Source organism: Diplotaxodon limnothrissa, linkage group LG4 (genome assembly GCF_057381915.1).
Source record: "Diplotaxodon limnothrissa isolate DT_005_m linkage group LG4, D_limnothrissa_male_GT1.1, whole genome shotgun sequence".
In the NCBI taxonomy this organism is placed as follows: domain Eukaryota; kingdom Metazoa; phylum Chordata; class Actinopteri; order Cichliformes; family Cichlidae; genus Diplotaxodon; species Diplotaxodon limnothrissa.
In genome coordinates this window covers 23,398,537-23,414,653 of record NC_140599.1, presented here as the reverse complement: position 1 = coordinate 23,414,653, position 16,117 = coordinate 23,398,537, and the positions used below count along the sequence as shown (strand labels likewise).

The following is a 16,117-nucleotide window of genomic DNA, read 5'->3' as shown; positions in this document are numbered from 1 at the left end:
AGCCTTTTACACACAACATGCACCTCACCAAAGAAAAGATCTCAGTCACTGGGGAAATTACAGATCAGCCATTACCGAGTGTAACAGAAGCTCAGTACTCATGGTGAAAAGAAAAAGAACACCACAAAAAAAAAAAAAAAAAATTAAAAAGGCGAAACCACAGAGAATTGCAAATGAAGTTTTCCACAACACCATTACACGCATCATTTTCATCTGCTTTGAATTTTTTTTTTTTTAAATGAGTAGAACACATGGTACAAGGTTTAGGTATCGGTTCAAACAAACCTTTTAGTCAACAATGACTCATGAGTTTGCCCAATGCTTTAGCAGTGTACAGCAACTCCTAAAGTGTGCCTAGCCTGACTTATTTTACTACTCTAAATGATCTGCACAGCAGAAGGAAATTTAATTTTCCCCAAATCAACCACTGATCTGTTTGAATCTCAGGACACCTATACGTAGCTTTGCCAACATACAGGTTTAGCAAGGGTTTTACAAGTGAAGTTAAAAAACAATTCAACATGTTCCTCCATTTGTTTCCAGTAGCCATGCCTCACAGGTGCCAAAAACAACCCAGTGTTAGCATCCCAATTGTGGTGTGTGGCTCACAGTGGCACTAATCCTGTACACAGCACTAATTGGATAATCAATAGTCCTCATATGGTTGTGTTTTTAGGTGTCATTTTAAAAATCAAGAAACAGCTGTTACATGTCAAAATGCCCAATGGAGGGAACAAATTCCAAGATCCGTGCTTCGAGGTTGAAGTAAGATTGTTTCAGCTGGTCAGCCCTCATTAAATTCACCCGCACAGCATCAACATGCAAACAGAGTAAATGGTGTTCTTTTCAATATTAAGCACACCTTATGAAAGGTACATGAAAGTGAACAGCCTACAATGCTACAATAATTTGTCAGCACATGGATGTATGTTTGCCCTGTAAACACGCATAAAGTGGAAAACCAGCACGATAGCAAATCACGGTCACCATGAAATGTCTCAAGTTAATTGCTGCCGATTTGTGTTGAGTGTTCTCCCAGCACAAAGTCCCACTCGTCCAAATTACTGCACACTGAGTGGAAGTCTAATCTGCATGCATGTTCTTGCCCGAGAGTAGTTACAACATGCTCTTGTCTCCGTTTTTATAACCAAAAGCCTATGTGCATGCCATCTTGATAGCCAATGTGCCTTCTCCAGTCTGCCGACCAGCCTGCATACGTGTGTGGGTTGGGCTACACACTGATTGTCTCTCAAAGGAGGTGAAATCCTGTTAAACAAGCTACTACAGAGCAAACTTGTTATGTTTCTTTTTACTGCAGGGTGATCTCACTCATTGCTGTTGCAGGCGACAACAACAAGACCAGCCTGATGACAATGATAGAGCCAGTCTGGTAAGGAGGACCGTAGATTAAAAGCAATGCATCTCAAAAAACAGTGATGTCAAGTCTGTTTCTATAATTTCTAAATGTTGGCCAAAAACAGAAACAAAAGAGGAAGCTGGTAAGGGAAGTTATGTCTGCTATGTTGAGGAAATGTCAGCACTGTAAAGAGAGACAGTCTGCTTTGAGGTCAAAGTTTTGTGTCAAAATGCAATAAGTAGCTGTAAAAATACAAGTTAGGTGACTTTCTGCCTACACTGCGATACCCCTTTTATTCCATACACCTTGCCAGTTACCATCCAATAAAACTCCCTCCCTTGTAAAACAAACAGTCATCCCTCCATCTTTTAAATTTGTTGGTAATATAAATTCTGCAGGACTCTCAGGGTGTGGCCTGTAGTTATCAATATGAGAACAAAAGGGGGAAAAGCCCATTAAGCTAGATTACAGGAAAGATTACGTGCACTAAGGTCTATTGAAAAAATGGCAACCCAGAACAAGCCTTTAATCATATTAAAACATATTGGGCAGGACAAACGAATTTATCAGCAAATGCAAGACAACAGTTGGTGGTCCAATCGAGTTGGGGGAAAAAAAAAAAATTGTATGAAGTAAAGAAAAGAGAGAAAAAGTAAGCTTCTTTTAAAGATCGTAACACAAATATCACACTACATAAATACACAAGAACAGTATGTATCTGAAGTTGTTGAATCTACAGCGCAAGTGCGTAAATCAATATTGACGTTACGTTCTGGGAAAGTGACGTTAGCTTAGCTTTATGCGACTGGCATTTCCAAAAGTACCGTACCTCCCAGACCAAAAAACGGGCTGTTTGACAACGTACGACCAAGCATGGCCTGTTAGAAGGGCGTAACACTACACTAGCTCATTTAACACTTATCACTTACCTGCCAACGAAATTCTCCAAAACCGAGCTTTTTCCAGCGCTCTGCCCACCGACCACCGCGATCTGAGGAAGGTCTAAATTACAACTCTGGCCAATGGAGCTGAATGCGTCTTGAAGCTTGTTGATGAGGGGAATCAGGTCTTCCATGCCCCGGTTCCCCATGGCTTCGTGAGCTTGAAGAGCCCCTTCAATTCAACACAGACCAGAGGCTAATGCTAGCCGCGCTAGCGAGCTCAGTAACGTTAGCTTAGCAGCAAGGTGCTCTCGGGTTACTCTAGAGTGCTAAAACCCCGCCTCTTCAGCTCGGGCTTTTATTCACTTTTTGAATACTTGTGCGCTTCCCAGTAATGCAGTTCACACCAATATCATATCGTATAATAACAAAACGCCTCAACTAAATACCCAGGCAGTCGAAACGGACGGAAAACTCGCAAGCAAAACTTCCTCTACACAAACACCATCCGGTCACAGAAGATGACATCCTATCGGTGCCGGTTACTATAGCCCCGCCTCTCTTGCACAAATAAAAGCGGTTTATTGGCTAATGTTGCTGCCGCTTCACCAAACTTCGTTTTGATTGGACGTCTTAACGCTCGAATCAGATAATTAATTTCTAATTGGTCGTCACGATTGTCAGTTGGAGGTCCGTTCATGTCACGTGATCGGTAAAACATGGCTGCCCCCATAGAGTGTGGGGCTCATACAGAAACTATAGAGAACAACATGTCCCTAAAGAAAGCTTTGTCTCCTCTCTCTTTGCGAATTGTTGCTGAATGCCCAGTAACTAAAGCGAGAGCCTGTGATCTAATACTGCCGCATAGCACCGTTAGCACCCCGGTTTTCATGCCCGTCGGGACTCAGGGGACCCTGAAGGGAATCACTGTGGATCAGCTGGAAGATCTGGGATGTCGGATTTGCCTTGGAAACACATACCACCTTGGAATGAGACCGGTATGCAGGTTTGCTATAACGCAAATTTAATTTTTATCTCGTGTTTTACTGGGCATAAACCATTTGTTGACGATTTCATGTCAGTTTTCTTGTGTAAATGTCTTTTCTGCTGCCTAAAGGGTCCCGATTTGATTGAGAAAGCCAATGGTTTGCATGGGTTCATGAACTGGAAGAGAAATCTTTTAACTGTGAGTTTAACTTCACATTTTATTTGTCATACGTGGATGACAAATAAAAGTACAACATGTGACTGGAAACTTTTGTCTTAAAAACCACGCGTTCCTTTTTCTTTGCTCACAGGACAGTGGAGGGTTTCAGATGGTGTCTCTCGTCGAGCTCTCCGAAGTTACGGAGGAAGGAGTCAAGTTCAGGTCCCCCTACGACGGCAAAGAAATCTTACTAAGTCCTGAGAAGTCTATCAGCATACAGAACAGTCTGGGTCAGCAAGGAGTAAAATAACTGACTCAGCATTAACCAGCAGATACTCTGAGCTTTCGTCAGTATTTCTGTGGCTGACGGACAGCACCTCCATGTTTCTTTGTGTTCTTCCAGGGTCAGACATCATGATGCAGCTGGATGACGTGGTCAGCAGTACTGTGACAGGACCACGGGTAGAAGAGGCCATGCATAGATCCGTTCGCTGGCTGGACCGCTGTATAGCAGCCAATAAAAATCGAGACAAACAAAACCTCTTTGCCATCATTCAGGGAGGATTGAATGCAGAGCTGCGCAAGGCCTGTCTAGATGGTAAAAAAACAAACAAACAGAGGCTGATGCTGACACTGAGATTCCTTTAATGATAAATATATTTTGGCTGATGTGCTTTACAAACGCACATTGATATAAAGGCTGAAATTTGACTGTTAAGTCCTTTAAGATCCCCCGTTTGTGATCGGATTGATCTAAAATTGGCAGGCATGCTGGAAGAAAAGCACACAGGGAAATGTTCTTGCTTTTTGATGGTACTATCTTATATATTCAGACAGTATGTAAGTTAGGTTAAAGTGGGGGAATTATTAGTTTTGTTTATCACAAACTATCAGTGAAATGTGAAGCTGCTGATGCATCCTCACCACTGTCTGCTCAGATGATGTGCCCTTTGCTACATGTGCTGCAGAGGATATGTGCTGAGTTACAGCTTCTCGAAGAAAACAAAGCCATATTAGACATACGTGGGGTGGGCTAAAATTTGGCACTTTTCGTGGCACTATTCACTGTATTTTTCCAGCATTTTAGAGCTGAAATAACTTAAAATACAGAATATAGTCACATTAAATTCTCCGAGCTGAAAAAACACACTTGGGCTGTGTTTAAAAAAATCAATTTTACACCCGTTCAAATGTCAGAAGTCAAAATCAAATCTCATCTTTTTTCAGCTTGTTTTTTTTTTTATAACCTGCATTTGAGCATCAATATCAGAGAGACATAACAGTTTCAACACCACAGCGTCACCAGTTAATATGTTGTTAATATTCTTGTTAATCAAGTTAATCTTGGTACCCTGGGTTTTTTATGTTTTCTAATAATTCACTGGAGAAAACATCAAAAAAAGCACATTTGTGTAAACTGCACAGGGTTATATTAATACATGAGTTGGGTGTCTGGTCAAAACAAGTTACAGCAAATATATTTACCTAAATTTTGATACCATTTTCTAGCCATGATTTATTCTTTGTCAAATTTTCTAATGTCTTAAAAAACAGTATATCCACCAATATGTACTTTAAGAACCTAAAAACTGGGAAAACATTTCTTTTGGAATAGCTTCATAACACATACCAAGTTTTTTTTTTTTTTTTAACAAGGAAATCTGTTGCTTCTAAGGAGCTCAGGTGGGAGGCACTTACTGGATTTTATTTTATTTTTTTCCATGGACTTACATGACTATATGCTGATGACCACTAGATCTATAATGTGCTGATACTGGTCAAACTTAACTTAATTAATATGAGTGGGTCTCCATTAACTAATCTTGCTCTTTCACTTTCTTCATGTACCGATATTGAAAATCAAGCTGAATAATTTCATCGTATTTATGAAGGCTGAATACATGCTAAAATGCCTTGATCACTTTTTCCTCTTACACTTATTTCAGTAAGTGGAAAAGTGGCAGCATTAACTAAAAAGTTTACATGTTTCAGTCTATTGAGGAAGCTTATGTGAAACAAAGATATCAGGGCGTGGTGAGGAACTAATCCGAGTTATTTAAAGGGCCATGCAGTTTGGAAAGGGCATCAGAATTCAAGATAAGGGATCAGACTTTCACTTAAGATATTGTTTCTTCTTCCTGTAGAAATGACTAAGCGTGATGTTCCTGGTTTTGCCATTGGCGGACTGAGTGGAGGAGAAGAGAAGGATGACTTCTGGCAGATGGTGACACTAAGCACTGATCACCTGCCTCGGGAAAAACCCCGCTATCTCATGGGTGTAGGGTATGTTTACTGGTTTTCACTGAAATCCATCATGAGAACCTGGTTGTTTACCTCCTGAGCCTGGTTCTGCCAGAGGTTTCTTCCTGTTAAAAGGGAGTTTTTCCTTCCCACTGTTGCCAAAGTGCTTACTCATAAGGGGTCATATGATTGTTGGGTTTTTCTCTGTGTGTAATATTGCAGGGTCTACCTTACCATATAAAGTGCCTTGAGGTGACGGCTGTTGTGATTAAATAAAATGTAATTGAATATTGGCTGTGGTACATTTAACCACGTAATAAATTCACATGGTCATGTGTTGTAGGTATGCTGTGGATCTGGTGGTATGCGTCGCCCTAGGATGTGATATGTTTGACTGCGTTTTCCCAACACGCACTGCGGTAATCCGTCTTTACCTTTTGAGAAATCGCATTAGGATCCACAACTGACTTCAGATGTATTTCATTCTGTTCTGACAGTCATGGTTCTTTTCTCTCAGAGGTTTGGCTCTGCCTTGGTGCCCTGGGGAACTCTCCAAGTGAAACATAAGCAGTATGCCAAAGATTTCCAGCCCATAGACCCAGACTGCCAGTGTCCTACCTGCAAGAAGTAAGTCAGTTTGCCAAAGCATTTTCTTTACTGTGACAGAAATTGAAGCCTAGAAAGTTCTTTTTAGTGCCCTAGAACAGCTCTTTTAGCCAGCTGGCTCTTATTCTACCTGTTTTCATTTTATATTTATTTATTTTGAGAAAATTAAATCTAGATAATAACATCTTTGAAGACTAGCAAAAATAAGTCCTTTGGCATCACTTGGTCTAAAATGTCCTGCAGACAAAAGCAGAGTGTTCTGTGAAAGGAGGAAGCTCAAAATCTGGGTAGGCGGGGGGTTTATTCAGCACTTAAATAATGTAAATAATGTCTGCATTTCCTCTTTCAGGCACAGTCGAGCTTACCTGCATGCTCTGTTTAAGAGTGACACTGCAGCCATGCATCACATCACTATCCACAACATCGCCTACCAGGTCAGTTCGAGCAAAATCTTCTATGACTGACAAAGTACAGGTTTCTTTATTTTATTCTGACAGTTTTCTCATGTGCTTCAAAGCAGGCGACATACTAAAAAGGCACATGCATGGAATAAATCTGACGATTAATCAGTTTATTATTCTCCTGTATCTGCCATCTTCAGTCAATAAGCTTGAAGTGCGACATATTTTTCACAGTATGTTTGAAAGTTGAATTTCTCTGGCAGAAATATGAAGAAAAATGTCTATCTTTTCAAATTTATGTGACGTGACGATACCCTTCTCTCAGTGATGGCTATTAAATCCTTCAGTATGGTTTGTGTGGCAGGAGCACAACTCGTTTTGTTGCTTTGACATAATCAGAAGCACAAAAAGCCAAATATTCTTACAGATATGTCGCCAAAATGGGTGTTAGGAAATCGTAACCAATATAATCCAATCGATTACGCATCCTATTTGTTTGCTGGTTCTTTTTTTTCTTTTTAAGCCACTTGTATGGTGGTTCTGGAGTGTCCAGGAGTGATGGTTGATGGTTAATGCCTCATTAACTTTTTAATGGATCGCTGCAAAACATTAACATACTACCTCAGAGGACACTGACCTGTAGCTGACCTTGTGCACAGCAGAAGATCATTTCCCACTGCAGATCAATAAGAACCGCATTATTTTTCCTCAGTTCATCAATCATTTGTCTTTGCAGCTCACGCTGATGCGCTCTGTGAGAGAGAGCATTGTGGAAGGCCGCTTCCCTGAGTTCATACGGACGTTCATGAAGCGACTGTTTCCTTCTGGTGACCAGTACCCCAGCTGGGCTGTGGATGCTTTAGCTTCTGTTAACGTTACTTTGGACTAGAAGCTGGGAGATGACTGTTCGCTATTCATCTCAACTGACAGATTTTATATTGTTTTAAATGACTTTTTTATGGCTGATTGTTTTCTACTCTTTGTCTGTATTTGTATATGAATTGCTTGTTTTGTTGGCGGTGAGGAGAATGGCTTTTGATCTACTGGAATAAAGCCGATTGTCCCTTGCAACAGGCTGCTTTACGCAGCCTCTGCAGATTGTTCTCAGAGTACACATTATGGTAATGTTAGACTGAATGCAGTTTAAATGAGGTTTGAAACACATGAACTATTTCCTCTGATATCCGCAGACAGTTTTGTGTTGTTACCATGGCTACACAGCCAGGCTCACCCACTTGAAATTAAATATTTTTGCCTTCCTGTCAACCTCTTTAATGTTTTAATGGCTAAGTGTATTACAGAGGTACCTTTTTTTTTCCTTTTTACCAAAGGCAGAGTAATAGTCGACGTGTATATATTCTCAGCTTTTAACTTTAATTTTAACAGACAAATTGTTGTCAGCTGTTTGCAAAGATGAATGAAGATTGCTTCCTGATTGGCCACCAGAGGGCGAAATGGATACAACTACTGCAGGCTTACGACAACCTGAATATGTTTGTGCAAGTTTCCTAATTGGGGAGAAAGTTAATCTGTCTGGAAGCGCAAAATAACAAACATTTACATTTAGATGAGTCATTTGAGTTTACAAACGCACTGACGCCAACGTGCTTACAATCCAAGCCCAACATCGATCAAATCAACCTTAGGTGGCAGTAAACCTTTTGACGTTTTGGTTTTGTGTGGAGCCCACGGAGAGGCTGCTTTATCAATATTAATCCATGAAAGTTAATTTGAATAACACCTGTTGTCTGCGGCTTTGGGTCAACAGGCCTCTTAAGCACCGTATTTGAATTTCATCACCTCTTCTGTTGTGACCAAGAGTTTCTACAAGATTAAACCCCTAAGAGGTGAAGTGTGACCGACTAATATATAGCACAGATGTTTGAGTACTGATTGAAACTGTAAAGCGGTAAGTTTGAAAGCTTTTATTCCCTTAATTACATATGTGTATTGATTATGTCCATTAAGGGAGGATACAGAATTCAAATGGTGGCCTGGATTCCCATTTTATTTATTTATTTAAAGTCTGTGATTAATTGTGTGGGGGTTTTTTTTTTGTTTTGTTTTTTTGTATCTTCTGCTTTGATTGGGTATTTTGAATACACTTAGCATATGTATACATAGTAAGAGAGCAGCAGCACTCAGAGCTCATTTGGTAAGCCGTGTAGAATCGTGTTAAGTGTCTGGAAATGAATATGCACGACCAAAGCCTTGCGCTAAATAAATTGCTCTCATGTATTTTTAAAGCAGAGCAATTCCCAACATGACAAACACGTCTCCTGATTGAAAACAACCAACAGCTGATATTTATGAAAAGAATAATACTGAAGAAAAATGTGGAAAACTATAGCGCCGAAATAGACTCACGACTGAGATCCGCGCTGGCATCACGTGTGCGTATGTGTAACAGTTTAATTATTATTATCGTGGGTTACAGAGATCATTATCGTTCACAGTGTAGAGCAGATGTGGACGGAGAGAGAGCTTATTGCTGATTGAAAATAATATTAAAATCACAGTTTTTGTCGATGTTTATTTTGGTTAGACTAAGGGGAGGGGGGGAAAGTGGCAACAGCTTCTCCTCGACGTTTCTTTACACGTTTGCAGTCAGTGCGTCCATGTGGAGCTCAGGCAGGGAGGATGCTGGTGTTAAAGAGAGACAACCAGTTGCTCTCCAGCTGTCACAGAAAAGTGGAGCCACCCCTACCCACCGACGGATGAACGTCTTCGACCTGTTGCCTCAGTGTGAAGAAAAGTAGAGCTGCATTGTGACGGGTGGCAGAGAAGAGAGATGTTTTTTCTTTTTTTTCTGAAGAAGGACGAATACGGTACCATGAGGTGTATCAATGTGTTCGTTACTGATTTATGTTCTGAATAGCAGAAGGAAGAGGAACTGAGTTGGTTTTGGAGGAGATCACCTCCTCGCTGTGGAGGTGCGGTTTGCGGTGGTATTTGTCTCTGTCTCTGGGTTTTGAGGAGGGGGACCATGGTCGAACTGGAGAAGGAGGTGCTCCCGCTGCCCCCTCGGTACCGGTTCCGAGACCTGTTGCTCGGGGACTGGCAGAGCGACGACAGGTATGAATGCAGCTGCTTGTAGCGTTTACGCACGGCGCACCGAATCCGTTGCGCATCAGTACAACATCAGAACATTATATCACTGTGTCTAGAAAGTACTCATTTCTTTTGCACCGCCATCAAATCACTCTGATCTCAACAGATCAGGTGCATGAATGTCTCGGAGAATTTTATGGTCAGCTTTGCAGTTCTGTTTAAAGGGCGCTGCTGCAACAGGTTTTCTCGTCTCCCTGTGTGCGCAGAGGCGACTGGTGATAATACTGTTAAGACAATACAGGCAATATGAAAGCATAGAAGAAAACATATTTTAAAAGACACCTTAATCTTAAGTTGTTGTTTTTTTTATTCTTTTCGTGCAAGAGGCGCGTTTGTGCAAATCTACACATATAAAGTGTTACAAAAATAATCCTTTGATTGAATTCAAATGAGAAGAATTAAAGAACAGTTACAGCAAGGAATGCCTACATTGGGCTATTCCCTTTTTATGTATTCCCTAAAGCCCTCGTTTCTGAGATTTACAGTGAAACATCTGCCACCTGGGTAAGCAGTTTCAAATGGTCTCCCTCAGTAACTAGCAATTAGCCTTTGCTTACTCTCCAGTAGATTTGATGTGCTATATATGATATGCATTGCTTAATTCTACAATTTCATTATGCTGGCTAATGGAAAAGCTTAACCTCCATCGTGCCTGTATTTCTTGTTGCTATGTGGAATTGAGGCCCAAAAACCCTTACGTGTGGGCTTGTGTGGGTGTTTCAAAACAGATTATTGGGGAAAGTTGTTATTAAAAACGCAGAGGACACGATCGGTCAATATTTAAGCATTGCCTGGATTTATAACTTGTATGTTTGGTCTTCTGTGGCCCTGACCTCTTAGGGCTCTTATTCTGAACAGCTAAAAAGTCTAAAAAGGCCTGTTCTCTCTGCTCCCAGCCTTCTGTAATTTGTCAGCTATTGCCCTAGGACAAATGTTTCAGTGCAGTGTGACCTCAGTCACCAGATTAGAGAGGTTATGATGCTTGTTTCTTAGAAGTCTATGAGACACAAGAGGACCCTTTTATAGGTCAGATACCTCATCTTCTATAGGAGAGGGGGGGGAAACAAAACATCCAATGACAATGCAGTAGGTAATTTAACCAAAATGAATCTTTCAAAAGCCAAATTAATACACAGCTGAAGTGTGGATGTGAATAATTTGGTTGGAAGGGCTGCTGAGACAGTTGGAGAGGACTCTGTGTATGCTGGTGCCACAGATGTGCTGTAATAACTCGCAAACACATGATGTTGATTGGTGTTTCAGGAATATCCTTTAAGTGCCTTGGACGACACACAGGTACTGATTAATGGTGTGTGTACTGTGCATGTTATTTTGTCATTTGTCAGAGCTCTAGTGTCTGGCACACACACAAGCACTAGCTGTTTACCCACTGCCTAGATAATGAGCTTTTGTAAACAAAAAATACCTCCAATGTCTGTTTTTGCCACGCTTCATAGATTTCTCTTAGCATCCGCATGCCGACTTACACAAATGAAAATGAAAGAGCAGTCGAGTGGAGGGTCAGCATGCTGATCTCAGTTCCTCATTGGGAGCAAAGTGAGAAATATGACTGATAGTGACAGAGTTTTCCTGCTGTAGGCCATAAATCTATAGAAGTAGCCTCTGCACAAACACCCTAAATAAATAAGCAGACACTTCCCTTGGGCTCAGGTGCACAGATAGCTCTGTACAGTATGACTACATCCCCTAACTCCAACATATTTTCTCACATCAAAATGTCAGTGTGAATATGCATAACTTATCTCCTTGACACATATGGTACAGTGTGCTCTGGAAAAACATGCATTACTGAGCCCTTTAATCCCTCTTCTGTCACCCTCCGCTGGCCTTTCCCTTTCCTCCTCTCTTCTGTTTGCATCGCTCTAAGTGTGTGTTTGCGTGTGTGCATTTGTGTGTGTCCGTACATCTCCCTCACTTCACATTTCCACCATCCCTCTCGTTTCTGATTGAAGTGCCTTCAATACCGTGTAGCCACCCCCCAGACTGCTCCTGTAACTCAGTCGAATAGATTTTACCGTAGCCACCAAAAGGTCCTCAAGTTAAGAATTTCTAGCAGGCTTTTAAAGATGGGAATCGATTTAATAATTTATTTCACACACAGGGATCTGATCTTTCTGACTATACATTTATCGGTGTGGTGCATGACTCCTTTTCTGTCTACCCCTGCTGGTCCTTCAGTTCGCTTCATGTTCGGCTTAAACTGCAAACATATCAGATTTTGTCTTGACAATTCAGCAGTGGCTGCATTTTCTTTCCTCAAATTGGAACAAGCAGTGAATAAAATGGGATAAGAATTAAGTCCAAGACAGAATTTGAATAGGGGGTCGGCTGTTGAAATTTTGTTTGCCGCAGCCAATTATTGTTAGCTCTATCGCTCCCATAACTCCAAAACCTAAATCAAGATTATTTCTGGTGACTGATCAATAATTAAATGTGGGTCATTTTGTCATTTGTGTCGGGAGCGAAGACGTAAAAACATTTTATTGCCACTCTTCTGTTTATATGGTTACCATTTATATTTTTTTTGGCAGCGAGTCAGAGGCTTCTGTTTAGAGGAAATGCCAGATGACTGAACAATTAAATACAGATCTTTTGCAGGCTGGCGGATTTTGCCAGAGTAAGGAGCTGTCTTGTTTTTGCTTGAAATGAATTTGATATTGAGTCCTGTAACTGATTAATTCATGGCATGGTTGTTATCACTAATCAAAGATTTACAAAAGGCTATGATTCTTTCACCCAAAATGATATGCATTATTATTCTAACATATTTTATACATTTTGAAAGTACATTTTGCTGTATTGCAGAGCAATACCGGTACTTTTTTTTCCTCAAAGTTGCTAAAATGGCCAACATAGAAGCACACATAACTATTACACTTCTCCACTTCTATAATTAATTTGTTTTAAAGGTGAATTAAATACAACAGTCTCCTCTGCTCCACAATAGAAATCCTCAGTGGGAGCTTATGTCTGAGTCCTGGATTACCATACAAATGACAGGCTTTTGTCCTTAAAACAATTTCTTATTGGCTGTCGCCTCCACATCTTCTCTCGCTTAATCTCCGTCTCAGTCTGCTCTCCTTTCTCCTCGTGTCCCTATTCCCCTTTCTTCTCTCTTAATTCTTCCTGTCAAGTCTTAATCTAGTAAGGCCAACGTGGCGCATGATCCATCAATACTGTCAATATTCATGTTCCAGTTAGTTTTACTGTCCTTTGATTTGGCACTAAGGTGGATTCCAGAGTCCTTTAGTGTGTCATTTAGAGCCCCTGTAAGGTTCATTCATATCTTTCATAACTCAGATTATAAAGCTGATGACTATCTCTGTCCAGAACTGTGGAATCAGAGATGTATTATGCATCATGGGTATCTCGCAAGCCAGAACTGACATAAAGCAGGCTCTTGGCAATAGATGGCTTTTATGATAAACAGTCACTTGAAAAAGTGATATCTATCAAATGTATGCCTGGATGAGAGAAAGGAGGTGAAGAGGGAGCTCATCACCTCATTTATGAATCCTGTACGTGTCTGCACATTTATTTCTGGAAAATATGTAAAGTGAACTTAGAAACACTTTGTTAATGGAAAGTAATTGGGGGGGTGAGTGGGAGAAGGGGGGGGGGGTCTGAATTGTTAATGGAAAGCTTGGAACATAAAGTGAAGTGAGCTAATAAAACTAAAGCATCAGGTCTCATGAATTAATTTCTATTAATTAAAAAGGTGTTCCATAAATGACACTCTAATTAATATAGGAGAACAGGATGGGTTGCATGTGGTACAAACACAGAACTATTTTAGAACAAATGACAGGGTATGATTGGGGGAAAAGCAGGGTGTATAGGCAGTCTGAGCATAATTCTGCTGTAAACAATATTTTGAACATGAGCCGCTGCTCTCTTTGTGACAAGGCTGTCTGCACAACAGGGAAGACGTTACCTAAGGCAGAGTGAGAGACATGAGAGACATTTCATTTTAGTTGCAGTGTCATAGTTTATCACAGTCACATTTTAGTTTCTTTTTTGTTACTGTAGCAACCCCGCATATATATGTGTGTGCATATATGTACAGCGGGGAAAATAAGTATTTGACACATCAGCATTTTTATCAGTAAGGGGATTTCCAAGTGGACCATTGACACAACATTTCCACCAGATGTTGCCATCAAGCCAAATATTGACGTCATACAAACAAATCAGAACATATAAGTATACAAGTTAAACCACAATAAATAAAGTGAAATGACACAGGGAATAAGTATTGAATACATGGAGATAACAAGGGGCAAAATGACATAGAAAGCCAGGAGATCACCTGAAATCTGTCAGTATTGATAGAGAAATCCTGTCCCCTATCAGTACTAATTGATATCAGCTGCTTTAGTCCTAATTGATGGCCTATAAAGGCTCCTCATTACCCAGAAGGCACACAGGAAAGACTTCATGATGGGTAAAGGCAAAGAACTCTCTCAAGATCTTCGTAATCTTATCGTTGAAAAGCATTTTGATGGGAATGGTTATAGGTGCATTTCCAGAATGCTGAATGTTCCTGTGAGCACTGTGGGGGCCATTATCCGGAAATGGAAAGTGCATCAGTTCACCATAAACCTGCCACGATCAGGTGCTCCACGCAAGATCCCTGTCCGAGGAGTCCAAAGAATAATCAGGAGGGTTCTCCAAGAGCCAAGAACCACTCGGACAGAACTTCAGGAAGACCTTGCATCAGCAGGTACTGTTGTTTCAAAGAAAACTATAAGCAATGCACTGAACCGCCATGGCATCCATGCACGCTCACCACGCAAGACTCCATTGCTGAACAAAAAGCATGTCAAGGCTCGGTTAAAATTTGCGCAACAGCATTTGGAGAAGCCTGTGGATTATTGGACGACTATAGTATGGTCAGATGAAAGCAAAATTGAACTTTTTGGCAGTCATTCGACACACCATGTTTGGAGAAGAAATGGCACTGCTCACCACCCCAAGAACACCATACCAACAGTCAAGTTTGGGGGTGGAAGCATCATGGTTTGGGGCTGCTTTTCAGCAAGGGGTACTGGCAGACTTCATATTATTGAAGGCAGGATGAATGGAGAGATGTACCGGGACATTCTGGATAAAAATCTGCTGCCATCTACCAGGAAGCTAAAAATGAAAAGAGGGTGGACATTTCAGCAAGACAATGATCCCAAACACAAGGCCAAGGTAACAATGAAGTGGTTTCAAAGAAAGAAAATCAAGTTGCTTGAATGGCCCAGTCAATCACCTGACCTAAATCCCATAGAAAATCTATGGAGAGAACTGAAGATTAAAGTTCATAAAAGAGGCCCAAGGAACCTTCAAGATTTAAAGACCGTTTGTGTGGAAGAATGGGCCAGAATCACTCCTGAGCAATGCAGACGACTGGTCTATCCATACAAGAGGCGTCTAGAAGCTGTAATCACCAACAAAGGCTTTTCTACAAAGTATTGAATAAAGTGTGTTCAATACTTATTCCCTGTGTCATTTCACTTTATTTATTATGGTTTAACTTGTATACTTATATGTTCTGATTTGATTGTATGACTTCAATATTTGGCTTGATGGCAACATCTGGTGGAAATGTTGTGTCAATAGTCCACTTGGAAATCCCCTTACTGATAAAAATGCTGATGTGTCAAATACTTATTTTCCCCGCTGTATGTATATATACAGAACCTGTCAGCATGGATTCTGGTACAGCGGTCAGTTAGTGTCAGCTTCAAGCGGGTGTTCCTCAACACCAAGTTGCAGCTTTACTGATAAAACGCTGAGCGGGATTTATTAGAAACTACCTCTAGAATTTGGAGTGGAGAGGATGGAATGGCCTCCATGAAGGTCTGACCTCAATCACTCTGAACAGTTGTGGGATCAGCTTGGGCATGCTGTTCATGCCAGAATGACCAACACACCCACACTGGCTGACTTGGAACAATACTCTTTAAAGAATGGGATGCCATCCCACATCAGTGTGTTACCAAGCTGGTGAGCAGCATGAGAAGGCGGTGCCAGGCTGTTGTGGCTGTGTATGATTCGTCCACATGCTACTCAGGCCTCTGTTTCTTAAATGAAGAAATTGTTAAATTACCAATATGCCTTGTTTCTCCAGACTTCAATCATCCAATCCAATAAATAACACAAAACAAGTGATAATAGTATAATAAGATTTGGCAAGTTTTTTGCAAAATCTTTGGAAATAGACTCTCCAATGACATGATGGGTATGTGTGTGTGTGTGTGTGTGTGTGTGTGTGTGTGTGTACACACACACACACACACACACACACACACACACACACACACACACACTTTGAATGTGGTATTATTGTTGGTGCCTATTGGCC

At 40.8% G+C, this 16,117-nt stretch overlaps 3 protein-coding genes across 7 annotated transcripts in view; 2 read left to right on the top strand and 1 right to left on the bottom strand.

Moving 5' to 3' along the window:
• Positions 1 to 2,743, bottom strand: part of dnm2a (dynamin 2a) — a 33,410-nt gene extending 30,667 nt beyond the window's left edge. For all 4 annotated transcript variants that reach the window (XM_085351674.1, XM_085351676.1, XM_085351677.1 and 1 more), the window contains exon 1: positions 2,287 to 2,743. In XM_085351674.1, the coding sequence (XP_085207800.1) occupies positions 2,287 to 2,447 (161 nt within the window). In that variant the 5' untranslated portion in view covers positions 2,448 to 2,743. The remainder of the gene's footprint in view (positions 1 to 2,286) is intronic.
• A 214-nt stretch (positions 2,744 to 2,957) lies between these two features.
• On the top strand, positions 2,958 to 7,551 carry qtrt1 (queuine tRNA-ribosyltransferase 1). The gene is made up of 9 exons (XM_085352583.1): positions 2,958 to 3,236; positions 3,356 to 3,424; positions 3,537 to 3,675; positions 3,789 to 3,983; positions 5,530 to 5,668; positions 5,970 to 6,045; positions 6,144 to 6,253; positions 6,582 to 6,666; positions 7,370 to 7,551. Exons 1-9 carry the CDS (start codon positions 2,958 to 2,960, stop codon positions 7,520 to 7,522), a joined length of 1,245 nt encoding a protein of 414 aa, XP_085208709.1. The 3' UTR covers positions 7,523 to 7,551.
• A 2,068-nt stretch (positions 7,552 to 9,619) lies between these two features.
• Positions 9,620 to 16,117, top strand: part of kcnt2b (potassium sodium-activated channel subfamily T member 2b) — a 41,439-nt gene continuing 34,941 nt past the window's right edge. For both annotated transcript variants that reach the window (XM_085352582.1, XM_085352581.1), the window contains exon 1: positions 9,620 to 9,708. In XM_085352582.1, coding sequence (XP_085208708.1) covers positions 9,620 to 9,708 — 89 coding nt within the window. The remainder of the gene's footprint in view (positions 9,709 to 16,117) is intronic.

Excerpts from the sequence above, each read along its gene's own strand:
- qtrt1 (XM_085352583.1), top strand. The coding sequence starts at position 2,958 with ATGGCTGCCCCCATAGAGTGTGGGGCTCATACAGAAACTATAGAGAAC. Across the intron at positions 3,984-5,529 it reads GCGCAAGGCCTGTCTAGATG|AAATGACTAAGCGTGATGTT; the intron begins GTAAAAAAACAA and ends TTCTTCCTGTAG. Across the intron at positions 6,046-6,143 it reads TTTTCCCAACACGCACTGCG|AGGTTTGGCTCTGCCTTGGT; the intron begins GTAATCCGTCTT and ends CTTTTCTCTCAG.